Here is a 27,713-nt window from a genome sequence, read left to right as displayed (position 1 = left end):
CCCGTTAATATAACAATATTTTTATTACAAAATTAAAAATCAACTATTTGTACAAAGTAAGCTGGATTTTTTTTTAGTTAAGATTTATATGCTCAGTGCTAAAAATTGAAAACATGCGTATATTTAAAATAATAATTAATATTGTAAATTTAATTTAATGACAAGTTTTGAGTATAGAATATAGAAAAACGTAAAGTTCCTCTTCGTTCAAAGAATAATTTCTACTCGAAAAAATTAAAAAAAAAATGAACTAAAGATCAAACACTCAAAAGAAAGCCTATAAATTGGCTATACTAATTTCGTTCCTTAAAGCACTGAGCCCATTAATTTTAACTTAGTAACTCTGAGAATACATACATACAAACAAGAAAAAATGCATTTCAATTACAAAAATAAATCCTAAATCAAAATATTTATGTTAAATGTATGATATTGAGAATTTTGTTTTTGTAATTCATTCATTTCACGAGTAGCACTATAGGCTGTGTAGATTTTTTGACAATAAAGAACAAAAAAATGCTAAGTACTTTTTTTTTAGTAAATATTGATTTCTTGTTTTGTTGTTGTGAATGCTAAGAACTCTCATAAAATGGTTAGGAATTATATACTCTTGTTTATTTTTTTTTTTTTTTTGGATTCGTAGGCAGTATATTTTATTCCTTAATTAAGAAAAAAATTATATTATAATTTATGTAAAAAAAAAGAGAGTATGTGTTTTTTGTTTTTGCTTTTTACAGATAAATATTCATGTAGCGAAAATATAAACTTACAACTAAATTATTTGTGTTTAATTTTTGTTTTTGTTAAGTGTTGAGTTTTCCTTTTTTCATTTTTAATTCTTATAATCTATAGTTTTAAGTTAAGTAAACTTAAGTAAACAATACAAATGCATACATAAGCAATTTGTATTCATCTGTGGCATTTCTGTTGACTGTGCATTTCTCACATTTATTTGTATTTTTTTGTTTTTTTTTTTATTTTATTTCAATGACTATGACCGCTCATTTCACCAGGATTTGGTGAAAATAATGTCATTAGACGATTTTCATTGACTGCTATTAGAAGCATCAGAAAAACTCCTGTAGACATTCCAAATATTTGTAATGCAAATTGTTCCAATGTTTTATGAGCTGCTGATAATTCTGGCATCTGAATACAAAAACAAAGTAGATAAATGTTATTGTTTATTGTTATTGTTAATTAATTTCTTACCATATCAACTAAAGCAATATAAATAAATAAACCGGCAGCGGCAGCAAACATCCATTGGGCAGCTTCTTGTGACTGACCAAATAATATTCCGAATATCATACCAATAAAACTGAGTATGCCTGTAAGAAGATTGTAATAAACGGCGGATTTGACGGACATTCCAGCTTTTATCAATATGGCAAAGTCTCCTAGTTCGTGAGGCAATTCATGGCAGAATACTGCCAAGGAAGTCGAACAACCTCCTGCAATATTATCAGCAAATGCGGCACCTGTAATATAAAAAATAACAATAAAAGATTTTGCATACATTAATGACTATTTGTTATCAATAAACAAAAAAATCTTTATAATAAATAATTAAAAAATGTGTAAAATAATACAATTTAAGTGATTTAAAATGTTTTTAGATGTTTACAATTGAATCGTAAGATGTAAGAACGGAATAAGTCCATTTTGCAAAATTGTTGGGAAAACGCAAAAAACTGAATAGCTTCTGTATTTTAATGTTTTCAGATGTTTGACCTTCAGACAAAATAAAGATTATGTAGATTTGAGTAGAATGAGAATTTCTATCGGTTTCTGGTAGAGAGGTATAACGGTTTAAAAACGTAGGACTTATTCCGTTCTTACAACTTACGGTTTGAAATTTCATCCAAAAGCCAAATTTTGAATGAAATAAACATATAATTTATTTAAAACAAAAGTTTTAATGATAGCAATCGATTAACTATTAATAGAGTTTGAGTAATCAAAGAAAAAAAAGTGTTATACATAGTAAAACAAACATTTTTGTTGTGGTCTATTTTTACTTGCGATATAGGTACTATAGGGCAAGTTTAGGATTCGTAAAAAAAATCGAACTCGAGATAACAATTTTACATGACATTACGATGATGGAGAATGCCAAAAAAGTGGGTCCGGCAATTCTGTCTGTCTGTCCGTCTGTCTGTCTGTCTGTATGTACCTCGAGCTACAGCCTAAACTATTTGAGCGATTTTGTTCAAACTTGGTAGTTAACAGTTTTGGGTGATTCCCTAGAGGACAAATTGAAATTTTTTTTTTAGGACCAAAACTAACGGTACCTGTCATATAACGGAAATAGAAAAGTTAATTTTTTTCAAAAACGGCTCTAACGATTTTGATTAAAATTTTTGAGTATAGTATTAGACATAAGAGCCAACTTTCGAAATAAAAAAAATATTTTTTTTACCGTTATTAACGGTACATGTCATAGAAGGGTTTCTTTGATTTATGAATATCTCGTTCAAGACCAACCCGATTTGAACGAAAATTCTTATACAAAAGCATTTAGATAAAGGTAATATTAAAATCTTAGAAAATTTTCAAAAAACTCATTTTTGGATTTTTATAAAATATTTCAAAATTTTTTTTTGAAAAATCAATTTTTTGAAAACGGGTTTATGAAAAATTTTGAAAATTCGTTTTTATGCGTAAATAAATTATTTATTCAAAATGGCATACCAACTGTTTTTTTCAAAAATTTAAATTAAATTAAAAAAATTAAAAAATTATTTTTTTACAAAACGGCTCTAACGATTTTCGAAATTTTTTTTCTAAAAATTCCTTTTTATACAAGAAGTAAACTGGCATACTTGGTTTTTTGTGAAAGATCATTTAAAACGGTATTTAATTAATTATAAAAACAGATTTTTTTTTTAATTTCTTAATTTTTCTTAATTTTCTTGAATAAAGGGCTTTAACATTAGAGTAACTTTACGCATAAGAGCAAGTACGTGCGACCCCAGTCGTGCATTTTATTTACTTGAGTAAAACAAATAAATTGCACGACTGGGGTCGCACGTACTTGCTCTTATGGTAAAAGTTATTCTAATGTTAAAGTTTTCAATTGAACAAAATAAGGGAAAAATTAAAATTTGATATTTTCACTGAATTTCGTTAGTGGTGCAAAAAAATAAAATCTATTTTTATAAATAATTAAATAACGTTTTAAATGCTCTTTTACAAAAAACTAATATAAAAACAAATTTTTAGAAAAAAAATTTCGAAAATCGTTAGAGCCGTTTTTTAAAAAAATAATTTTTTATATATTAAAATTTCCTAACATTTTTCAAAAAAAAAATTGATATGCAATTTTAAATAAATAATTAATTTACACATAAAAACGAAATTTCAAAGTTTTTCACCAACACGTTTCCAAAAAATTGATTTTTCAAAAAAAAATTTTGAAATATTTTTTAAAAATCCAAAAATGTGTTTTTTGAAAAATTAAAAATTTTTTTAAATAATGATGGTTTAAACGTATTAAAAATTTGGTCGAAATCTGTTTTGTCGTTTATGAGAAATTCATAAATCCAAAAAACCGTTCTATGGCAGGTACCGTTAATAACGGTACAAAAAATATTTTTTGTATTATCAAAGGCGGCTCTTATCAATAACAGTAAACATAAAAATTTTAATCAAAATCGTTAGAGCCGTTTTTGAAATAAATCAACTTTTCTGTTTCCGTTATATGACAGGTACCGTTAGTTTTGGTCCTAAAAAAAAAATTCAATTTCTCCTCTAGGGAATCACCCAAAACTGTTAACTACCAAGTTTGAAGAAAATCGCTTCAGTAGTTTAGGCTGTAGCTCGAGGTTCTTACAGACAGACAGACAGACAGACAGACAGACAGACAGACAGACAGACAGACAGACAGACAGACAGACAGACAGAATTGCCGGACCCACTTTTTTGGCATTCTCCATCATCGTAATGTCATGTAAAATTGTTATCTCGAGTTCGATTTTTTTTACGAATCCTAAACTTGCCCTATAGTACCTATATCGCAAGTAAAAATGGGAAAATAAAGATAGGTTCGAATGGTCATTCCTCGGTTAATTTTCAATGAAAAAACTTTTTCAGCCCAGCATTTTGAAGGAAATTTTTTGGTATGGAATTTTTTTTCAATTTTTCAAAAATAGCTCAGGGAAATTAGTCAAAATATGGGCATGAAATCGCATTTTTCGCGGGACAAAATTTTTTTCATGGAATGTGTTCGGGTGGTTGTCCTTATCATAAAAGTCAATTTGTTGGGATAATTGGAGGTTGGGAACAGCCGCCATCTTGGAAAAGAGATTGGTATCGTTTTTATTGAATAGCTCCATTGTTATTCATTTTAACAAAAAATGACAAAGGTAAGACTTATTAACAATAAAATTATCTAAGAAATGATATACAAAACAATTCCGTGAGTTGATTAAATAAAATTTTATAGTTGGTCAAAGTGCGGGTTTGTATCGCAAGGTTGGGACAAAATGACATTTTTTCATATATCTGACGAACTTTTGATTTGTTTGGATAATTCTTCAAGAATGAATTGTAGTACTTATAATTACCTATAAATTGAGCCCACAATTGTTATTGTCACCATCGTATTGTAGAAGTAATCTAACTACGAAACTCTCCATGTACTAGTCAAAGTAAGAAAAAAGCTGTTTTTTTGCCATTAGGCCGAGAAAATTTTGGGAGTAGAGGTATAACCAAAATATAAGTACGCAGTTTTGCAGCCATACGCGTGTTAATGTCGATTTCGAAGGTCTGACAACTCTAATTTTGTGCTTTATATGGTTTTTGGGGGGTTAAATAACGTAAGTTTTCCAGTTAATGTGAATGGGCTAAATTTATACTATTTGAAATTATAAATATACAAGCTGATGCTCTATTATTTTTCCTAAATCTGGACACCTCAATCTCGGCTATGGGGTTAATAGAACTTACGATATAAGCTTTTTTAACTAACCATATCAGGCTTTTCAATTCAAATAAACAAACAAAAATCTAAACAAAAAAAGCTTCTAAAACATAATCGTATAAACGGCTTATATATAGTTCTATTGGTCACATCCTCAAGATTGGGGTGTTCAGATTTAGGAAAAATAATAGAGCATCAGCTTGTATATTTATAATTTCAAATAGTATAAATTTAGCCCATTCACATTAACTGGAAAACTTACGTTATTTAACCCCCCAAAAACCATATAAAGCACAAAATTAGAGTTGTCAGACCTTCGAAATCGACATTAACACGCGTATGGCTGCAAAACTGCGTACTTATATTTTGGTTATACCTCTACTCCCAAAATTTTCTCGGCCTACTAGCAAAAAAACAGCTTTTTTTTTACTTTTGACTAGTACATGGAGAGTTTCGGAGTTAGATTACTTCTACAATACGATGGTGACAATAACGATTGTGGGCTCAATTTATAGGTAATTATAAGTACTACAATTCATTCTTGAAGAATTATCCAAACAAATCAAAAGTTCGTGAGATATATGAAAAAATGTCATTTTGTCCCAACCTTGCGATACAAACCCGCACTTTGACCAACTATAAAATTTTATTTAATCAACTCACGGAATTGTTTTGTATATCATTTCTTAGATAATTTTATTGTTAATAAGTCTAACCTTTGTCATTTTTTGTTAAAATGAATAACAATGGAGCTATTCAATAAAAACGATACCAATCTCTTTTCCAAGATGGCGGCTGTTCCCAACCTCCAATTATCCCAACAAATTGACTTTTATGATAAGGACAACCACCCGAACACATTCCATGAAAAAAATTTTGTCCCGCGAAAAATGCGATTTAAATTACTAATTTCCCTGGGCTAAAACATTTTTCCGAAATTAAATTTGATTCTCTACAACAAATTTTAAAATCAATTTATCAAAATTATGCTTATGATAATGATATTTTGAAACAACCAAAAAGGGGGCTTTTGTACCCCTATCTTATTTCCACCCTCTCATTTAATAGCACTCCACGGTATTATCTTCTATTATAACCCATTCAACGTTTTCTGAAATCAAAACTCGTGAACGTCTTAGTTAAGACATAATCAATAGCATGAAATCCTGAATTTATTCTGTTCTTCAATCTTATAAAACTTTTCAACCCCTGTACCCAAAATATTTTTTTTTGTTTTTTTTTTCAACTTGGAAGTTGTCTACGCCTAAAGATAAAATTTGCATCAAAAAGTCAATTTCGGAAAAAAGTGGACTTATTCCGTTCTTACAACTGACGATTCAATTTTTTGTATGCTAAATTGAAGCATTAGGTTTTTTCTTATTCTCGAAATCCATGTCATTTTCTAAAATTTTTCAAAAAAAAAAAATGAGATGCCATTTTTAAGAAAATATTAATAAAAACCTAATAACAAAATTTAATCAAAAACGGTTTTCAAAAAATTGATTTTCCAAAAAAAAGTTTTTTTGTCCAAAAACATGTTTATATTATTTATATTGTTATATGTTTACATTACTAAAACGCTTCTGTTTAATTTCATTGAAAGCGAAGCAAAGCAAAGTCGTTTACGAGAAATTCAGAAATAAAAAAAAGTTCTATGAGAAGTCATTTAGGTATAACGGTTCAAAAGGTATTTTTTCTTTTAATTAAAAAATTAGAACTTTTTAATTCTTGAAAATAATTAATTCTCTTTTGGTTATATGGCAGGTACCGTTAGTTTTATTTTTAAAAAAGTCAATTTCTCATGTAGGGAATTACCCAAATTATTAACTTCCAAAATTGAAGAAAATCGCTACAGCAGTTTAGGTTGTAGTTCGAGATTGGTATATGTATACAAACAGACGGACAGACAAGTAGAAAGAAAAACGGACAGTTAAAAGGGCTCGTTATCTCGAGTTCAATATTGTTTACGAATCCCGATCTTCTCTTATACCTAGTACCTCTATCGCCAGTAAGAATAGAATTAATCAATTAAATATGAGTTACTCAATACGTAAGAATATGAAAAATTACTTGATTACTTTTAAGCCAAATTAGAGATGTAGCCAATTAGAGATGTAGCCAAAGCCAAAGATGGCACCAGGGATAGGAACACCCCATCCTCAAAATCAGCTTCCGAAAAATGCCAAAAGAAGCCAAGCAGAAGCCAGAAGGCAAAAGATAGAGTTCTTCCGAAACGGGGCGAACCAGGTGGCCTGGATGATCCCTTCAGGAAGGGTCTAAGTGGAGCGGCTACAAGGCGGTACCTCGATCTTTTGGCGGAAGGGAAAACCCCTGAAGAAGCCAAAAGGAGGGTGGAGGAAAGGAGAGCTGAGCTTTTAGCTGAGTCCCTCAAAAGCCAGGGCCAAGGTAAGAGGAAAAATCACCATATTACCCCTCCCCAAAGGCAAGAGGTGAAAAAACCAAGATTGGGCAACTCAGCAGAAGCGGGATCAAACACCGCGCTGAATACTAGCAAGAGACCACTGTCGTACGCCAATACCACCAAAAGCGTAAGGATAGCTATTCTACCAAAAGAATATCCTGACGCAACTCTTGGTACCGATGAACTGACAGCACTCGAGGAGGCGATCATTGAGGAAGTGTCTTTAGGCTGGAAACATAAGCTACAGTTTAACGGGATTCACTTTAAAACAGGCCTGCTCGTTGTAGACTGTGCTGGTCAACAAACAGCGGACTGGCTTAAAGAAAAAGCCGCAAGACTTAGCACTTGGAAGGGCACTGCTCTGGTTGCATGCTTGGGAGAAAACATTCCCAAGTTGCATACCATAACTATGTTCCTTCCAAGAAGTAAGGATCAGGAGGACCAGAAATCTTTAGCCCTGATTGAAGCTCAAAATGATGGACTTTGTGTTAAAGCATGGAAAATCATCAAGAGCAAGGCGGAAGGCAAAGGCAAACTACTGGTGGCAAAGATCGACACCAATTCTGCCAAAACCATTACAAATGCAGGTCATGAACTGCATTTTAAGTTCGGGAAAATCCCCATAACTGGCCTCAGGAAAAATAATGTAGAGGCAAACACACACCATCAAGGTAATGACCCAACTACCTCTGACTCCACAGACCAACCTCCAACCACCAACCAAACCCCAAAAACCCCCCATCCAATAAATCCTATTCCCTTACCACCACCACCACCACCACCCCCTCCAAGTATTCCCGTAGTACAGGTAAACCAAGTTGCCGAGATGGAGAAAGGCTCAGTGAACGGTGAAGATGAGGGCATGGACCTCTCTCCGTTACGAGTGAGCCCGGATGAAGCGCTTCCAACTGAAGAGGAGGAAGAACATCTGCTTGCAGATGAAGGGGCATTCGCCCCGATTCTGTAAGCAAAATGACCGGACGCGGGATCAGTGCCAGGCTAGCCCAAGTTAACGTCCACCATGCTAAAGCGGCTTCGGCTGTCATAGCAAGGAAATTCACGGCGGATAACCTGGGGTTAGTGCTGATCCAAGAACCCTGGATTAACGGGGGTCAAGTAAGGGGCCTAACAAGTAAGGACTCCAATTTAATATGGGACACGAGAAGCACCTCGCCCAGAACATGCATAATGATCAGAAATAATATAAATTTTATATGTCTTTCAGAATTTATGACGCGGGACCTTGTTCCAATACAAGCCCAGATATACATCGAGGACAATCCCTGCACGATGGTTGTAGCTGGAGCATACTTTGCGGGTGATGATGACGACATACCGCCTGCTGAAGTACAGAAGCTGGTTGACTACTGCAACAATAAAAAACTACCGTTGTTGGTTGGATGCGACGCCAACGCTCACCATACTACGTGGGGTAGTTCCGATATTAATCAAAGGGGTGAGTACCTTTTAAATTTTATTATCGAAAAAAATCTAGATACATTCAATGTAGGGAATACCCCAACTTTTGTAACTAGAACTAGAAACGAAGTGTTAGACTTGACATTCGGAACCCCGAATGTAAGCAGCTTAATAAGGGATTGGAAAGTTTCCAACGAACCCTCACTGTCTGATCATAGAATAATAACGTTTAACCTTGAAGGCCTTCAAACAGAGAATACCTCTGGAAGAAATTCAAGAAAAACGAACTGGAATATCTACAAAACTGCTCTAAAGAGCAACCTTGAACAAATTGGTCCAGCTAGAACGACAACAAGTCACTATGAGTTGGAGCAAATAGTTAATGAGGTCAGTGGGGCAATAAATGAGGCGTTCGAACTCAGTTGCCCTATAAAGCCCATGAAAAGACAGAAAGATGCACCTTGGTGGAACAAAAATCTGTCAAAACTAAGATCCAGTGTAAGAAAACTCTTTAATGAGGCGAAAAGAACCGGAGAGTGGAATCAGTACAGGACAGAACTGACTAACTACAGCAAAGAAATAAGAAGAGTCAAAAGAAACAGCTTTAGGACCTTCTGTGAGAGTATCTCCTCTACTCCTGCTGCAGCAAGACTGCATAAAGCACTAGCAAAAGAAAAAACTATAAAATCGCTAGCTCTGCGTAAACCGGACGGCAGTTTTACTGAAAACGAAGAGCAAAAGTCAACACTGTTACTAAACACTCATTTTCCGGGAAGCTCTCCACTGATAGGCCTCCAAATAGAGAGAATACCTCCTATGCCTAATCGTGAAGACTGGAAGATAGCTTCAACTATCTGTTCAGGAAATAGGATTGAATGGGCAATAAATACCTTTCAACCCTTCAAGTCACCCGGAGTGGATGGCATCTTTCCCGCACTTCTACAAAAAGGGAAAGAAGAATTAATGCCACAGCTAATTAGCATTCTGCGAAGCAGCGTAGCACTTGGGTATATACCAAGTCTGTGGAGAAGAGCTAAAGTAATTTTCATTCCCAAAATAGGAAAGAAGGATACAACCCATCCAAAGTCATTCAGGCCAATAAGCTTAACATCTTTCCTACTGAAGACATTGGAAAAATTAATTGACAACTTCATAAGATCAGAAGTACTCATAAAAATGCCTCTGAATAATCGCCAACATGCCTACAGGGCAGGTAAGTCAACAGAAACTGCTCTATACGAACTAACGAACACCGTACAAAAAGCATTAAATGTTAAAGAAACTGCACTATGCGCCTTCCTAGATATAGAGGGGGCCTTCGATAACACCTCTCATGAATCAGTATCTAAGGCTCTTGTAAGAAAGTGTGTTCCGGCCACCATTACAAAATGGATAGAGAAAATGTTGAGCACAAGAACGGCAGAGGCAACTACAGGTGTAACAACACAGAAAATCATCACAACAAGAGGATGTCCACAGGGAGGGGTTTTATCACCCTTGCTGTGGAGCCTTGTAGTGGATGAATTACTGGAACATCTTACATCCCTGGGTATTCGATGTCTTGGTTTTGCTGACGATATTGTAATAACCGCCTACGGGAAGTTCGAGGAGACCCTTTGCGATATCATCCAAAGAGGACTTTCAGCTACAAGTAAATGGTGTTTAACGGTGGGGCTAAATATCAACCCAGCAAAAACTACAATTGTACCATTCACAAGGAAACGGCTTTTGCCTCATATCAGACCTATCCAGCTAGCTGGTAAGGTCATTGAACTAAAGAGAGAGGTAAAATATCTAGGTATCACACTAGACAGTAAACTCCTCTGGAATAAACACTTAGAAATAACAGTCGGGAAAGCCACAAAAGCCCTTATGATATGCCGAAGACTGGCAAATAAATCATGGGGGTGCAAACCAAATATCCTAAGGTGGATGTATACCATGATGGTGAGACCCATTATCACCTACGGTGCGGTTGTTTGGCACAAAAGAACCGAACTAGTTACAACTAAAAAGACATTAAACAAAGTTCAAAGATTGGCCTGCTTATGCATTACTGGCTCAATGAGAACTTGCCCTACAGCAGCAATGGAAGTCATCCTCCACTTAACACCACTCCATGAAGTAATAAGTAGTACTGCTAACGGAACAATCTTGAGATTTGCAAAAGAGGGAACTGGTACGGGCAAGAGTATTGGTCTCAAAGAAAGGGACTCAATATCGAACACCTCAGTTAAAAACCTCCTTGACATCCCAAGAGATTGCATTATCAAGAAATACAACTTTGAGAAAAACTTTCAAACACAGTTTAGTAGCAAGGCAAAGTGGGTAAGTGAATCCACGAACTACACTTTCAATGCAAACGCCATCAAGTGGTACACTGATGGATCGAGAACAGCTGATGGAACTGGAGCAGGAATATTTGGGCCTAGAACCAAAATTTCCATTCCAATGGGACAGTTTCCTAGCATTTTTCAAGCGGAAATCAACGCTATAGATAAATGCGCAGAACGTAATCTCGAAAGAAAATACAAAAACCAAAACATTGCCATCATGTCTGATAGCCAGGCCGCACTTAAAGCTATAAACTCATACGCCATCAACTCCAAACTCGTATGGGAATGTGTGAAGAAGCTGAACGAGCTTGGCAAGGCAAATAAAATAACACTGTACTGGGTTCCCGGACATGTTGGAGTACAAGGGAACGAAGTAGCAGACTCCTTAGCAAAAGCAGGTGCAACCGCACCTCTTATGGGCCCAGAACCATATTGCGGAATTGGAGACAGCACGATCAAACAAATGATAAAAACCGATGAGGAGGCCAAACGAACTAAAATTTGGAAAGAGACTCCTAAACTCAGACAGGCGAAATCACTACTTGGGAATTACAACCAAAAAAGATTTAAAACCTGCATTAACCTGAGTAGAAACAACCTGAGAATAATAACAGGGATCCTTACAGGCCACTGCAAGCTGAGAAAACACCTCAACAACATTGGCCTGGCAGACAGTGCCACCTGTAGATTCTGCAACAATAATGAAGAGACGCCAGAACACATACTGGGCAACTGTGAAGCACTAATGCACAATCGACACAGATACCTGGGCCAGCACCAGGTAACAAGTAAAGATCTACCGTCGATAGAAATACTCCAGTTAATCAAATACCTAAAAAGTATCAAACTGGAGACTGTACTGTAAGTAGTTAATTGTAGCCAAATTTGGGGGCACAATAGACCTTTAAGGTCGCAGTGCAACTTTCCCCCACAACACATTCATTCATTCAAGCCAAATTAAAACTACAAGCCGAATAGGCTTGTTTTGATTAAAAACCAAATCCAATAAATTAACGCACAAATATTTCATATTTTAACCCACGAGTACAAGCATTTTATCCACTATACGAATAAGTTAAATGAACAAAAATTGTGTTTTCTAAGTTATTTCCGATAGACTGCATTAGCTTTCTTTTTTTTTTGTTCTACGATTTCATTAGACTGCAATATTTGCCATCAAACGAAAACTCTACTTTTGACTTAATAAACTATAAATATATTAGCAACGCATAAGTTGTAAGATAATTAAAATGCGATCTTAATTTTTTATCAATTTTCTACAAAGAAATAAAGTTCACTATTTTTATGGTTCCTCTCTTCTGTAAAATCAAAATTTTGAGATGCAATAAAACATCAGTTTTTTTGCAGTTGTAAACGACCTACTGCTCACTGTTAACCGAGAAAACAAAAGTTATGTTATTCATAGATATCATTATTCTTCAATAAAAGTTGAAAAAATCACAAAGTTCGATTCGATGCATTTTCTTTTTTGCTTTGGATGCAATTCTAATAGCCGATTTTGTATCCCTTATTCAAAGACATTTTTTTTTAACTTATTATGGGGGAATAAATGAATAAAAAAATGATGATTGAAGTTTACACCTAATTCATTTGTTCTATTTTAACAAAATCTTATCTCGACGTAATAATAAATAATAAAAACTCATTAATTAATTGTTTTTACCCTTCAACGAATGTAATTTATCAAGCAACATATTTATCATGTTTTTGAAATTTAATACAAATTCTGCTTTTTTTTTATCAAAATTCTTAAAAAAAAAAAAAAAACAATTTCTTTTAACGATAAAGTAATAAATAAAATGAAATTATGGATACCTTGGAATTGTTTTGGAAATACAATGTATGTGATAAAAAAAACTTCGTTACACTTACCAATCGCCATTCCATCAGTAAAATTGTGTAACCCATCACCCATTATGATCATCCAAGCTACAGCACTTAACGACTCTGGCGGCGAATGAACATGCCCATGTTTATGCGAGTGCCCATGATGTGATGACTCATGTTCTCTGAGTATCACAGTAACCGTATCGTTTCGTACTAGAGGCTTATCTTTTCCACAACTTCCACCGGTTGTTCCATCTGCAAGTGACGTATCGTCTAGATTCGTTGATATTGTGTTACTATCCGGAATTCGGTGGTTCAAATCGGATATGGGTGTGTAGTTTTGCGAGAGCAGACTTTGAGCCGTTTCATTAGCATCACCATTTTCCCTGCTACTGCTATTCTTTTCAGCAGCCAAATCATTGCCTTCGGGATTTGGCAAATGTAGCCAAACATCATTCTTTGTATCCATTGCAATCTCATCATAGCAATAAGGATAAGAACTGTACTTTGATTTACAGAGCTTGTCGCCAGCAACTGAATTATTAATCGACGACTCTGGATCTCGAACGACTTTTGCTCGCGATGTTTGAGTATCTTTTTTTTCTCGTCCCTTTCGCCATTCCGATATCATTGTCAGTCCGTGTTCGGTGATGTAAAAGAAAATGATACCACCCATGCAGGTTAACCCCTTGTATACCATATTTGACTCAGTTTGACCTGCAAGAGACTATAAAACCGATTAAATCATAAACATTTTTTGGAGAAAGAAAGTTTTCTTACGTGCGGCAATAAATGCAAAAGGGCATCACCTGTCATGGTACCAACAGCTAGAGACACTAGATACTGTATAATGTGCTTATAGTATCTAGAATCCATGAATGGTATAATGGCAACACCAATTAGACCCAAAAGTCCACATCCGAGCACTGATAAGAAAGAATAAGTCCACACTGTAAAAAAAAGAGAAAGTAAGGTTTTGAATCAATTTTTTTCAATCTCGTTTAAGTACACACTTACCATAAAATAATTCTTTTTCTTGAGGCTCAAGAGTTTGGTATAAATTGTCAGCAAACAATAATGAACTGTTTACACAGCCTGATTTTTCAAGTGTCACATTGGATGCAAGTTGATATAGTAGAACTGGACACAGATTGATTAAATCATCTGAGTCAAGGGATATTGATTCTTTGGACGGTGCAGGTGATTCTTTGCAGGGCGTATTCGAATATGGATCACTCATACATTTGTGGCCAGATTTTGTGTTATGATCTTCTTGGTGGTGATGTTTTATGCTATCCACAATTTGATGACTCGATGCGCACTATACAAATTTGTTATTATTAAAATATATAGAGTAGAAGATTTAGCATAAGACTTACAGATTCATTTGAAGCTTTTTCTTCTACCATCTTGAAGAGTCCAAGTTTTTTAAGCATATTTTCAAATTGATTTATATTGATTGTACCATCTTCCTGACCATGTTCTTGAAAAATTCGTCTCATAAAATCTTCTGTGATTTCGGGTTTATGTTGAGACTCCATTGTGTTTGCATTATGATGTCCTGCATGTCGTTTACTTCTCGAATCTGTCTTGGATAATGTGTTTTTTCTTCGACGTCTTGACTTATCGTAACCATCATCAATCAAATGGTTTTCACTGTGTTGAAAACTCGAATAACTGGAATAATCACTGGTTCTACTATCGATATCGCTTCCGTGGAAGACTTTTGCATTCAGTCGAAGATCAGATGATACGGATTCAATGTGTTCCTCGCAAGGTAAGTGCTCTGCACAAAGCAGACACACAACACAAACAGCCATAATATGACGAGCCATTGGTTCGTCGTCTTCTCACGCCGCCAACTATGTTCAGTCTCAACATGCAATTTATTTTTACCGGACTGCCTTGGTTATGTCGTATACCCGACTATATGAATCTTTACTTGTTTAATTTGACATGTGTGCCAGCAGATGAAGATCTAAATTAAACAAAAAAAGAAATTGAATAAAAATAAAAAATTGATGAATTGATCATTTTTATAATTTGTATCAATTGATTGGTTCTGATTTTTAACCAAAAATAAATTGTTTCAGTTTAGGTATGGAACTCAACTAATTGGACTAATTTCTAAGGAAGAATTGGACATGATTAAATTTTTAATTGATAGAAAGCTTTTATGAGAACTAAGAGGAACTCAAATTATACCATGTGAAATTGTAGAATGTTTGAAATATATGATTTCGATATTCAACTGAAGCGTTGAGTTATATAGCAAAAGCTTTAAAAGTTTTTTGAGTAGAGACGAGTAAACGGAGTAAAAATGTAATATCTCTAAATTTCTAAAGGAAAGATTTCCATCATACCCAAATACAACAATAAGCAAACAAATGTTCTTCTCTTTTTATATTATTTGTCACAAAAAATTAACTTGTTTAAACGAAGTTTAGAAACATAAAAACCAATTCGAATAACAAACTGTAATTTTTATTATTCACCCTGACCATACATTTTAACAAAAGGCAATAGTTTAAATTTACGCTGGAGTGAACTTGCTAATCGTTGGTAATGTTTTTGTGCTTATCTATTGTAACTGTTTTTCACAATCGTCTTTACAATAGGTCACGGAAAGGTTTTAGTTTCAGTGAATTGGAGCATAATGTTGAAAAAAATAAGTACAAATTTAAATAAAACCGGTAATTATTAGCGGAATTAATCTGGCAACAGATTGTCGAATAAACGATCAATTGTCACAAACCTACAAGAACACGTCTTTTAGACCTTATTCCCTTTCGTACGTTATTTGTTATCAAAATTAATGAATTTTTGTACCTTTTTTGAGTTAATCCGTATCTACATACATGATAAATATAAGTAAACGAGACAAAAAAAATTTAAGAAATTTAAAAACTTTAAAAAATATGTATTTTTTTCCCTTGGGCCTAATATAATATGGCAAGGTACTGTAATATAGTAACACGAAATATATTAATTTGTTTCATTTTTTTTTTTTAATATTAAAAGTAATCTAACTAATTTGGGTGGGTGCTTCAATTGTCACAATTTACCTATGATTTTACAAATATGTGGGAAGATTTATAAATTTAAATAAAAAAGAAAAAGAAAGATTATTGTATAAACCAATTTTATGAATCCCCCAAAGCCTTATATGAATATTTATGACCAAATCACATCAAAAGTAGATGAAAATTATAATTTTCACCTTCAACTTCAAAATTATGCTGCCTTATTTTAACTGCCTCCTCATTATATAATCGTATTTTCGCGCTCAAAATGTCAACACTTATTCAAACAAAATCTTTAACCAAGCACGCAACACTCTCTTCACAGGTTAACTTGGTAGCTTTTCAACTCCCACATAACCTTTAAGATGGAATAAATTAATTTTATATCCAAATGAGATTGATTTATTACATATTTTCAGCAACACAGAAACATTGTGGAGAGTTCAAGTTCAATAAATATGTAATTATTGTAAATGTATTCGAATCGTAAAAAAATTAACAAAAACTTAAATGTTTATAAAACAATACCAAATCAGTATTCAAGATAAGAGAGAGCATGTATACGAAAATGTACATAGGTATTTTATTTTTGTTTCAACAAGTGTCACCACCTCACATGTGAAAGTCACATTTTAAAAATAAAACTTTACACCTATATCACCTGTATTAATCACAACTAAATTAGTAAATTAGTAGGCAATCTGTTATACTCTTGCACGCAGTCAATTTTAAATTAATCAATATGCAAATTCAATAACACTTAACAAGTACGTACATAGCCAAGTCAAACAATTTCAATGTTAACAGACAGAGCACAACAGAAATAACAACAACAAAAATTGCCAATCGGTAAAAATGGATAAACCTAATACGTATGGTATACTTCTTCATCCGTATTTTGCTACTATAACCTATCACAAACTATACAACGCAGGCGAAATTTATTGACAAAACTTTTAAATAGCTTGTAATTTTGTGGTTGTAGTGCTTTAACAAGGAGTACATTAACCAAGGACGATATTTATACCAACAAGCATCAGGATTAGAACAAACCGTAGTAGCACGAACTGATATCGATAAAATATTGCCTAGAGACTTCCTCAATTATTGCCAGCAACAAAACACGCATTGCTGATTTATCATATTGGTTGGTTTTGTTTGGTGTTGTAGCTGCTGTTGTGTTATACAACAACCCAACAACAACCGACAACCAAAAATATATTTTATCCAAAGTGAAGCACGAACGCCACGCAAAACATCAAGGCAATTAGCAAATAAATTAAAATAAATTGACCAATATAAAAGGATTTAATTAAATGAAGATACAAATCACAAATCAAATACATATTATATTTGTACGAGTATGTTAGATACTGATGAATGTGTGAGTACCACCTACTTATGTTTTATTTTTTCGGATTGAAATAATAAACTCAACTAAATTACCGTCTCGCCGTTTAACGTCGCGGTCGGTTTGCTGAAAGAAAACCTTTATACTTGTGTTCACATTCCATAAGCGCGAGGTTTTGTTTATTCTTTTGAATTCCAGCATATGGATATAGAATTACATAAGAAAGGCTATACAAACAGATTTCAATATACTATTTGTCTACCAAAGGAAATTGGAGTTTTTGTTCGTTGTTTAATTGTTTGTTGCATTTTGTATACGAGTTGAGAATTTAAAATAAATTGTATACGAGTAATATGATAGGAGAGTTATAATTATTTATTTTTGTATGTTCTTAAATAAATTAAAAAAAGACACTCACATAGAAAAATGTTAGGAAGATACAATCTTTAATGAAAAGCTCAATTATTATTATTATAGACTTTGATTATTTACCAATGAAATGTTATCTTGTTGAGTTTAAAATAATGACTGTCAGTTGTTCAAATAAAACCTTTGCCTTTATTGATGAATCTAGAATAAAAAGTTTAGAAAATTATTTCGTCAATATAATAATTTAATGCACTAAATTTGCATTATTCAAGAAATTACATACAAGGATATGTGTCATCTCTACCTACATCTCATTTTAGCCAACGTATACGACGTACATTGTTTTTATTTTTATAAAATACAAACGATTAGGGAAACCAAGGTGTGCATGTTATTAAAATATTCAAGAGACAATCAACAGATTGAGTTATTAGTAAAAAAATAGATGGATTTATCTTTACGTAAGATTGTTATGCAGGCTGAAACATTTTTTTTTTTTTCGAGGAGAGGTCTACAAGTTCGCGGGATGGCAGGAAGATATTTAACATGTTTTTTATTTTTATTTAACAGATATTCTCTGAAGCGTAATGCATTTTTGCAATTAGTAGGACAGCTAATAAATACCGTGCAGACATTTTTTTTTTGTCAAGCTTTTAAAAATATAGCCAGGAACTCCCGACTTCACCTGTTCATCTTCGCTTAATTATTTCTTCGAAGTTTTTTTCAGTCATGGGAAAAGGGCTCCTGAAGCCTGGTCTTTCAAAAGAAGATTCACTTCTGTCCACTTTTCTCTTCTTTTTTTCTTTGATGACCTCTTTTCTACTTATGTAGCAATGTTTGTCTAGTATCTAACGGTTATATTCACAACCTATTTTAATTTATCGATTAGCAAAATCCGTACCGAATCCCAAAAACTTGAACCAATGATTTTTCTGGAGAGAATATTCATCAACTGGCACACATTGCCAAAAAAGGTTTTTACAACCCTGCTCAACATCCATATACATTCATATGTATGGTTGAGACCACTATTGTTTCCATATCATTATTCGTCTAACAGTCTAACTCATGACTTTTGCAAAAACGTTAATACATTTGAGGAAATGTTGTCAATGTCAATGGTAAGACCAGTGGCAGAGCGAGGGAGAAGCGGGTGTCACCCGAAATCTACCAAGGAGTAATGTGCCTTATAGATAGCAGAGTATTGACAAAAAGTTATATCAGTTGTAGATAGAGCATTACTATAGAACATATTTTTTCTTAGAATATACCTACCCAAGAATCACCCCTTAAATTTAGAAAGTGGAGAAAAGGGGAGATACAAAATAGGTCTGTTCGTTGTTTTCCCGCTCCAGGGCACTCTGAGTCATGTCAATCAACTGTCACAAAAATCAGAGTTTATCGGGGTTTATTTTACATCGAACACCTCAGAGCTTTACTTTCATTAGCTGATTTCTGTTTTGAAATTGTTTTCTTTATTTAGTTTCTTATTTCATGAATTTTGTGGAAAATCTTATATTTACCACACAAATTTTGTATTATCCACAAACGACAAATCACTTTTCGCACTCCAAACAATTTTTTTTTTCTTAAATGACAACAGCTGATTTGATATTGATAACTCTGAATTCCGCGCTCTGACAAAATACCCAGAGTTGTTCAGGGTGCGTTCAGAGCGCACATCGAACACAGAGGAAATAACTCTGGTTGAAAAAGGAGCTACAAAAAACGCTTAACAACGAATTCGGAGCGACCCAGAGTGCCTTATAGCTCACAACGAACAAACCTAATGTCAGCTAAGATTTAGCTCGATCTGCGTACTCTTTATGTCATATTTTTAATTTAATTTTATAAGATTCAGTAAAAACTTCAAAAAAACGTAAAATTTTTTTGTTAAAAGTACAAAAAAAAATTCTTAGAAAGGTTTTAAACTCCAAACCAAGCATGCAATTTAGTGACAAAAAAACTTTCAGAATTATTGGTATAGTTTTTTAAAGGTTTTTATGTACATATGTATGTATACAAATTTTAAAAATAAAAAATTGGTAGGTATGCCATTTAAAAATAAATATTAATCGACACATAAAAACAGAATCGCATTGGTTCTTTATCCATTAATATTGAATTTTCTTAGCTACTTATATCATAGAAAAGTGGAATTTCATTTATCTTGCTGTTTTTCATTCTGGGGGTGACACCATAATTGCCGCCCCTGGTGGCACCCATGCACGCTACGCCACTGGGTACGATCATTCATAAGATTCGGTTATCTCAAGGAAATGATCTTCCCTTAATTCGCGTTCAAAATATTTTCTTTTACAAATTTAGATGATCAGATTGATCAGTAATTTAATATGTAACACAGTATTATGTTTAGCTTTTAGAGCTACTTACAATTTTAACATTTATATTTACAAAAAAATTCACACATTGTAATTTTGTAAATTATGTGGACATAATTGTGCTAATTTTATTTAAAAAAGAGTAAGTATAACAAGTGTTTTAATTTCGTGGGTTTACAATTAGCATTAAAAATGAGTTGCGACCGCATTCAGACATCTGTTTTATTATCTTTTCTTTAATTTACCTATCATGTCATAACTGTAAGAGTCACAAAGCCCATGGTATTTAAAACTTCGTTTCATAAAAAGAAATAAATATTAACTAACAATATACGGGTAATTAATATAACACATAATATAGACTTAAAGCCTTGTAGGCAGATCGCGCCAAGTTTTTGCTGAAATTTTGTAGCTTTTTTTTTACTTTTTTCTCCGCGCGCTTAATTGTTACAGATAAAAATATGATTTTTTTAGCTAGAGATTTGCAGTGTGCACGACTGGTAAAATTCTTCTTGATTAAATTTTAGCTTAGCTAAACTGGATTTAAAATCCTAATTGATATTTCGCTTCTTCTGAGAATGTTGTCCACAAAGTACCAAAATCTTTTCTTTGAATCCTGTTTTGCAATAATAAAAAAATAAAACACGTACATACATAAATAGATTAAATTATAAAAAAAGTATTTTTTTTAATTTATTATAAATCAAATTTAGAGTAAGAATATTGAAATCCATTTTCTTCAAATTCACTTCGTTGAAAAACAACTTTCTCAAATTCCGGAGAATTGGCAAAATTCTTCCCTCCCTTCCAACCATAGCTCATTGGATCTTTAGGAATGGTCACTTGTATATCATAATAGTCTGGAGCCAACTTCTCAAGATCTTTTTGCAGACGAGTTAAGAATCCTGGAAATAGACAACTGCCACCGATAACAATAATATTCTTCAAAAGTGCTGCATGCGAACACTCCGGGCAATCTTTCAAAGCATCTAATACGGTTTCTGGGATTCCCATCTGATTTATTCCCACATCACAAGGATTGAACAAAAGTTCAGGAATAACAAAACGCTCATTGCATATATTTATACTCTGCTGTCCAGTAGCATTTGAAGAGTTGTTATTAATGAAACCTCTTTTGAATGTTGTGAAATCTGGCAAAATGTATTCAACTTTATTCTTAAAATTTGCTTCAACTGATTTCGATGATTCTGTCATAGTTTGAACAAAATTTTCAGCAACAAAGCAAACATCTTCCTTAATCTGGTTAACCACATAAGTTTCGTCCATCATGTTTAAATATCTATATGAAACCAGTTCTTTCAAGTAGTTAGTTAGGACTTTCCCACCAACATCTATTCTTTTTATGGCATTTTTAACTCTCTTTCCTTTAATGTAAGGTACAACATGAGTAAAACTGTATCCAACATCGATAATGATGCAATTTCCAGAGCAATTGTTGTCGGCAAAATAGTTATATGCAGCCAAATCGGATGTCGGTGTTCTAGCTATGGCACCACAATCGAACTCCTCAAAGAGTATTTCTGTCATCACCTCTTGAATGCTCAAAGGATTAAACAATGGTTCTGTTACGATCAAAGTGTTGTTGGATAATTTGATGTTTGTACAATCCGAACTGAAGATATAATCCCATATTGTTTTTTGAGCATCCCAATTAACTAGTAGACCTTTTTGGAAACAGAGCATATAAAATAATCCAGAAGTATCAATGCAAGTTTCAATTTGTCGACCAATGAAGGCTCTTCGTCTCTCAGATTTGACCTTCATAATGCAATTGGGAATGATTGTTGGTTTATTGTCTGATGCTAGGCCAACTTTGGCTGCATAACCTCCATTGTCCAGAACAACAATCGGCATTGTGTTTTAAATGATTTTCAAGTTAAACACAGAGTGTGGTATCTGTTGAAAGATGAGACGAAGGTTATCCACAGGAAAAATAATTTAAATTTATCTTCACGAATCTCACTTCCAAAACTGACCGTAAAAAGGAACTAATACAAAATACCTTTTTATTTAAATTAATTTAAAACTAATTTGCGAATAATTAATTTAAAACCACAAAATATAAAATAATGTTGAAGAGTATATCACTTGATGTTTAATAAATACCTAAAAATTACAAAACCGGTTATGAAAGAATTTTTTTTTTTAAACTCTACAAACAACGGAGATATATAAGATTTTGAAAATCAGCTCGAAAATGTTGAAGGCAACTAAGGCAATTGCCCTTTAAGGATTTCTGAATACTTTGAGCTTTGTAAGCAAATAGTAAAGAAATAAAGAGCGGAAATAAGAAAAAAAAAAATACACGAGCACACACCATTGCCATCAACAAAATCAGGGGTTATTCCTGGTAAATAACGCATCGGTCGACACGCAGAAAGTGTTTTCGCTCTGGGTTTGGTAAATTTTTCGGAATGATTGTTTTTACGCGGGGGAGTTACCATTGCGTTGAACGTTACTGGTTGCTACCGTTCACTTGTTGACGTTCTCCAACGTTCTAAAAACGCTCTCTTTGTGACGAGAACTCTAACATATATGTAGTATGCATGCATATATTTGGGAATTTGGTTGAATCCATAACTTTAGAGTGACTTTCTATAACACACTTCGTTCCCTTTTCAAAAACTCACTCCCAAAGATTGCATGAAAGTTTTTGATAACGTGCGTTTTCAACCGCATGTATAGGAAATAGAATGTCAAGTTCGTTAATATTGGAATGAAAGTATAGACCCAGAAAATGCCAAACTTTTTCGAGGAAGTAGTATTCTTTTATTTTTGCAGTTCCTGTTCAATCTTCACAATCAATTCGGTACCAATGCAAACATTCCTCTGTCATCCTAGTATCAATGAGTAAAAATTAATGATGTATTCAAATTGCGGACGAACATAGCAATATAATTAACTCTGACATATTATCACTTACAAACGTTTAATGAATTAAAAATTCAACTGAATAGTCATTTACACTAATAGAATCATCATCAGATCTAATTGAATCAAAACTATAATAAACTGTTTATTGCCTGCAATGATTAAGATTATAAATTTAAAAACAGTCATCATTAGTTGTAGGTGTTAAAAGCACACTTTAAATGAAACGAACGTTTGCATAAACATTTATCAGTTATATTTTCCTTCTGCACTTAACTACATATGTGATACTGCATTAACAATTTTAAACTATTTATTTTCTTCGTTCTTGGAATTTTAAATAAAAGAGCCAAAGGTGGTATTACATAGGCGTAAAAATAAGCATACAAATTGCAAACATGCATACAAAAACAAAAAAAAAATTGTTCAAAAAGCAGCATCGGAATTGTTTGTTACTGCAACATCTAATTTTTAGGGTTCAAAATAAAAGCATTAAGATTTGATGAAATGTTGCAGTTTATAACGTGCCAATCAAAAGTCTGTCTGAACTGAACTTCCAAACATAAAGCTATTCAAACGAGATATTTGGGCTCGAACATACAAACTACTAAATAAATTATTTTCAATTTTTGTGTTCTATAGGAATGATTTTTTTTTATTTTTATAAATATACATATCTTAAATATCTCGACATCTTCTACTACACCCGCCCACTCAAAACCATCTATTTCACCTTTAGTGTACTCTTTTCAACATTATAATTATGCTCATAGAAGTCTACTACTTATGAATCATGAAACTTTAACAGTGTACTACGGCATAGAAAAAGTAAGGTTATGTATTTAACCGGTTGCGTTATAAAATTATATATGTGGGTATGTTTGTTCTTCCATAAATTTTTAACTATACTTATCATTATTCTACTAATGAGGTATCCTTAAAACCATTTTGCTTGTCCTATAGTTACAGGCTATATAATATTCTCTTATATGTGACCTTCAAAGGATCATAGTGTTTCACAAAAAAAAGCACTCAATTTTAACTTCAAAATCTTTTGGCGGGACAGGTTCAGTTTGTGTATCTTTGCTAACCTGAGGGCTGAGAAGCGACTCAACCAAAACATAAAAAAAAAACAAACATTTGACCCTGATGCAGCTGTTTTAATACTTTTTTTTTTCAAAGAAAAATGGCAATAGCTCAACCAAAACAGTCGCGATCGGCATTATCTTTTAAAAATATCAACATTCTAGGATTTGCGGGTAATATCGACGTCATCAACAAGAATCGATGCCCATCCAAGAATTTGCAATAAGGCTGAGAAAGCAATACACAAATAAAGCTCAATCGTGATGAACCAAAGAGAATACTCAATACTTACACCATACGATTTAGGGTTTAGTTTGCGTTAGTAGGCACTAGGCAGCATAACATATCGTCGCCCTAGTATTGAAGTCGAAGTGCCGTATTTAATTTAAATGTTTGGAAGATTATTGCGAAAGAACTACATAACTGCTGGCTTTTTATGATTTTTTATTATTATAGTTAAAATTTATCTTTTATAAACATGTTAGTGGACATCTGAAATTCGTTTAGTTTTCAAAATATTTAAATTTTTGTCCAAAATGAGTTTTCCGTATACGCCATGAAAATCTGAGGTTTCTTTTATTCATACACGTACGTCAAAAAAACATAACCGCATGAAGACCTACCTACGTCAAACAAATTCTCAACATTTTCATAAATTGCATGAAAAATTTGACGTAAATGCCAAAATTTGGTGTTTACATCAAACAATACGTGAATATCTCAGCAACGAAAAAAGATAACGGATAACAGATTTGAAAAGAGCACCCTCGAAAACATAAGACTGCATACCTAGTTGAAAAAATGTAATTTGGCGTATACGGCACTCCAATACTAGGGCGACGATATGGCAAAGGTATAACGACAAACTATAGGGTATGTTAAATGAAGAGTCATGAACAGAGTCTGCGCATTTAACTTTTAAAATGCTTGGGGTTAATGCCGTAAACTGCATCAAAAGGCATAGATATCCACAAAACCTACTAACATCTAGCCGAGGACAAATCTGTTGAATGTCTTGAGACAAATATAATAATAAAGTTTATTAGTTCGTTGAACTTATAAATACAATTACAAATTTTTAACAATTTTTCTGTTTCTTGTTTTAACGTTCAAAATATATTTTAAGTTTATTTTTAAAAATTTTAAATCTTGATTCATTTTTCAAATCATTGGGCAAGCTGTTGAAGAGATTGAGTCCTGCATACATCAAAGAGTTCATGGTACTGCTTCTGTTGCATCGGATTGGTCTGATGTTTTGATTATTTCTTAGATTATATGGTCTGTTTGGGTACTGCCTAAAACAGAAATATTTCTACTTTTGTCAAAAAAATAATGTACAAAACTACACCATTCCAGAGTACCTAAACAGGAATTGGGCTAAAAATGTTGAAAAAAGTAGAAATATATTTCTGTTTTAGTCAGTACCCAAACAGACCTATTTTGTCCGTGTCAAGGCATAACAAGCTCATCTTTTTGTATATGAACCCTGTGACTGGTTGAAGTTGATTTCTAGTGAACTGTGTTAGCTTAAAGGGCTTAATGAGTGGAGGACACTTTTTCATTAAAAGTGAATGGGTGCAATTTTTAAGTACAGGTTAGCTAGTTAGAAGTCTACCCACATGACGTAGACGTAGAGCCCTAAAGGCTTAAGACTTTTACCGTCTAAAGGCCTTTAAATAACTTAATGCGACACTGGTGATAAGTGATTGCTGCGTCTATGGAAAAAGTGCTTTTATTGCACTTTTCACTATTGTTCGAGTATTTTACTGAAGGGATCTTTGGAAATCAACACAAAAAAGATAAAAAAAAAAAAAAACATACAAGTTACCTAACCCCCAACACAAAAATCTGCTGCTAATGTAATGTATACTATCAGGGTCCCTAAACAACTAAAACCGTACGGTTTAAAAGAATAACTTATTTGACAGTATGATGACTAAAATGTGAATGGCGCTTTTAAAATACAATATCTAACCTTTTATATTTCTTTTATTCTGAATTAAAAAAATGTTATTTTTAAGTAAAAAAAAAAAAAAAAAACCACGTGATAAAATCACATTGATGTTTGTTTTTACAACAAAAAAGAAAAATAGGTCAATGAATTATTAATTTATGTATGAAAGGCACAGTCACAGCTCATAGTCAATTCGAGATGATTTATTCATAATTCATGTTCAATAAAATTGAAATAATTTTAACTGAGTTTGAACGAACAAAAATTATGGGTAGATTCATAACAATACCGGCATTTTTGCAAACCTTTATTTGTTTACTGGTATACCTTGTGGAGTTACAGTCTAGGTATATGAATAATTATCTTTTTAGTATAAATATCTTTAATCAAACATTTTTGTATTAATTAAAAAATATCAAATAAACAATTGAAAAAGCGGTGCAGACAGAGAATTAATTTGACATATAAATATTTTTCATCAATTTAAACTTTTTTACATCTGCATGAAATAAGAATGAACCTATTAAATATTATACTTTTGTACATTTAATAATAGGTTTAATTAACAATATTTAAATAAATTGCGAAATTTTCTTAAGAAAATGCTGTTTTTTTTCTCAACTTTTTCACACACAAAAAAAAAACTATTTTCTGCCAGAAAAGAAAAAAAAAAGAATATTTGTGGAACGTACAATTTCCGAGCCGCTTTTTCACATTCTTCTTCCATTTATGGTCGGTTCATGGAAAAGCGATTTTAGTGTAAAGATGTGCAAATTTAATGTAATAAATAAATAAATTCAAATATAATTTTGTATGCAATAGTTTACCTTATTTATCTTTAAGATGTTTCAAAAAGTATTCTGATTTGGAATAATTCAGCTTCTAAACGATTACAGGAATCGAAAAAAAAGTAAAAGAAGCCACCGCAGAGCGACTACTACGCTAAATAAAAAAGATACACGCACTTTTTTTTTTTTTAATTCGACGAGAAAAAAGTCTCCGCTTTTGGGTTCTTAAATTTTATATCCTGATGTAATCACTATAATTTTGAGTCAAAAGACACTATACTACCATGAATCTATTTATAAGAAAAATGTCGATATTATTAGTTTTATTTCGAGAGGAAAATTTTTATATATTTTTTTTGTAATAATAATTTGAGACTTTTTTTTGTTAAAAGTTTTTTGACCGAAAAAAAATTGAACAACCAACTCCACAAATCAAACCAGACTGACAGTTGCATGAAAATTGACATGTGATGGTGGGAAAAGTGTGTGGAATGTATTTGTGACGGATAAAGTGAAAGCATTCAGTGGGAAAATAGAGATGTGCAAAATAAAAATTTAAATTTCTTTTTTATGTTCACTTCACTTTAATATTTTTTTATCGAATGTATCGACTTAATCACGCAAATAAAATCATTTGACTCATCATTTCAATCACGGTGTTATTCCTTTTATAGTTATAGTTTTCGTCCATAAATTACATGTTGCGTTTTGGAGATTGCATCATCTTTTTTCTTTTTCTGAGAACTTTTTTTTCGCAAGAAATGGAAAAAAGAAAACAAAAAAAGATAGTTAATGGTATATAAACTGCGGATGGGTGCATACTTTATGTGAAAGACATGCCTTGTTATATGATATATGAAACCATTTCCTTTTGTGGTATGATGGGTAAAGCGTCTTCTTAAAAATCACTAGATTTCAACAAAGCATTAATTTATATATCATTTCTCTATTTTCATAAA

General features: G+C 32.7%; 2 protein-coding genes across 5 annotated transcripts in view; both read right to left on the bottom strand.

The window, feature by feature from the left end:
* Nucleotides 1–27,713, bottom strand: part of LOC129908273 (zinc transporter foi) — a 30,479-nt gene continuing 2,766 nt past the window's right edge. Inside the window, exons 1-7 of one of the 4 annotated variants that reach the window (XM_055984663.1) lie at nucleotides 17,742–17,832; nucleotides 14,329–14,927; nucleotides 13,967–14,270; nucleotides 13,730–13,899; nucleotides 12,995–13,676; nucleotides 1,213–1,481; nucleotides 1–1,149 (exon numbers count right to left, since the gene is read on the bottom strand). In XM_055984663.1, the coding sequence (XP_055840638.1) occupies nucleotides 985–1,149; nucleotides 1,213–1,481; nucleotides 12,995–13,676; nucleotides 13,730–13,899; nucleotides 13,967–14,270; nucleotides 14,329–14,784 (2,046 nt within the window). In that variant the 5' untranslated portion in view covers nucleotides 14,785–14,927; nucleotides 17,742–17,832 and the 3' untranslated portion in view covers nucleotides 1–984. Of the gene's footprint in view, nucleotides 1,150–1,212; nucleotides 1,482–12,994; nucleotides 13,677–13,729; nucleotides 13,900–13,966; nucleotides 14,271–14,328; nucleotides 14,928–17,025; nucleotides 17,247–17,371; nucleotides 17,463–17,741; nucleotides 17,833–27,713 lie in introns of those variants that run through there. The other 3 variants (XM_055984659.1, XM_055984661.1, XM_055984662.1) reach the window with 3 other exon arrangements.
* Nucleotides 20,694–27,299, bottom strand: LOC129908276 (actin-related protein 6). Its single transcript, XM_055984665.1, has 2 exons — nucleotides 26,794–27,299; nucleotides 20,694–21,951 (listed from the first exon to the last, which is right to left on the bottom strand). Exon 2 carries the CDS (start codon nucleotides 21,907–21,909, stop codon nucleotides 20,731–20,733), a length of 1,179 nt encoding a protein of 392 aa, XP_055840640.1. The 5' UTR covers nucleotides 21,910–21,951; nucleotides 26,794–27,299; the 3' UTR covers nucleotides 20,694–20,730.

The sequence above is a fragment of the Episyrphus balteatus genome, chromosome 2, assembly GCF_945859705.1.
Source record: "Episyrphus balteatus chromosome 2, idEpiBalt1.1, whole genome shotgun sequence".
NCBI classification, from domain to species: Eukaryota; Metazoa; Arthropoda; class Insecta; order Diptera; family Syrphidae; genus Episyrphus; species Episyrphus balteatus.
This window is presented reverse-complemented; position numbering and strand designations above follow the sequence as displayed.

What these genes read in the sequence shown, in the direction of transcription:
- LOC129908276 (XM_055984665.1), bottom strand. Translation starts at nt 21,909, where the DNA reads ATGCCGATTGTTGTTCTGGACAATGGAGGTTATGCAGCCAAAGTTGGC.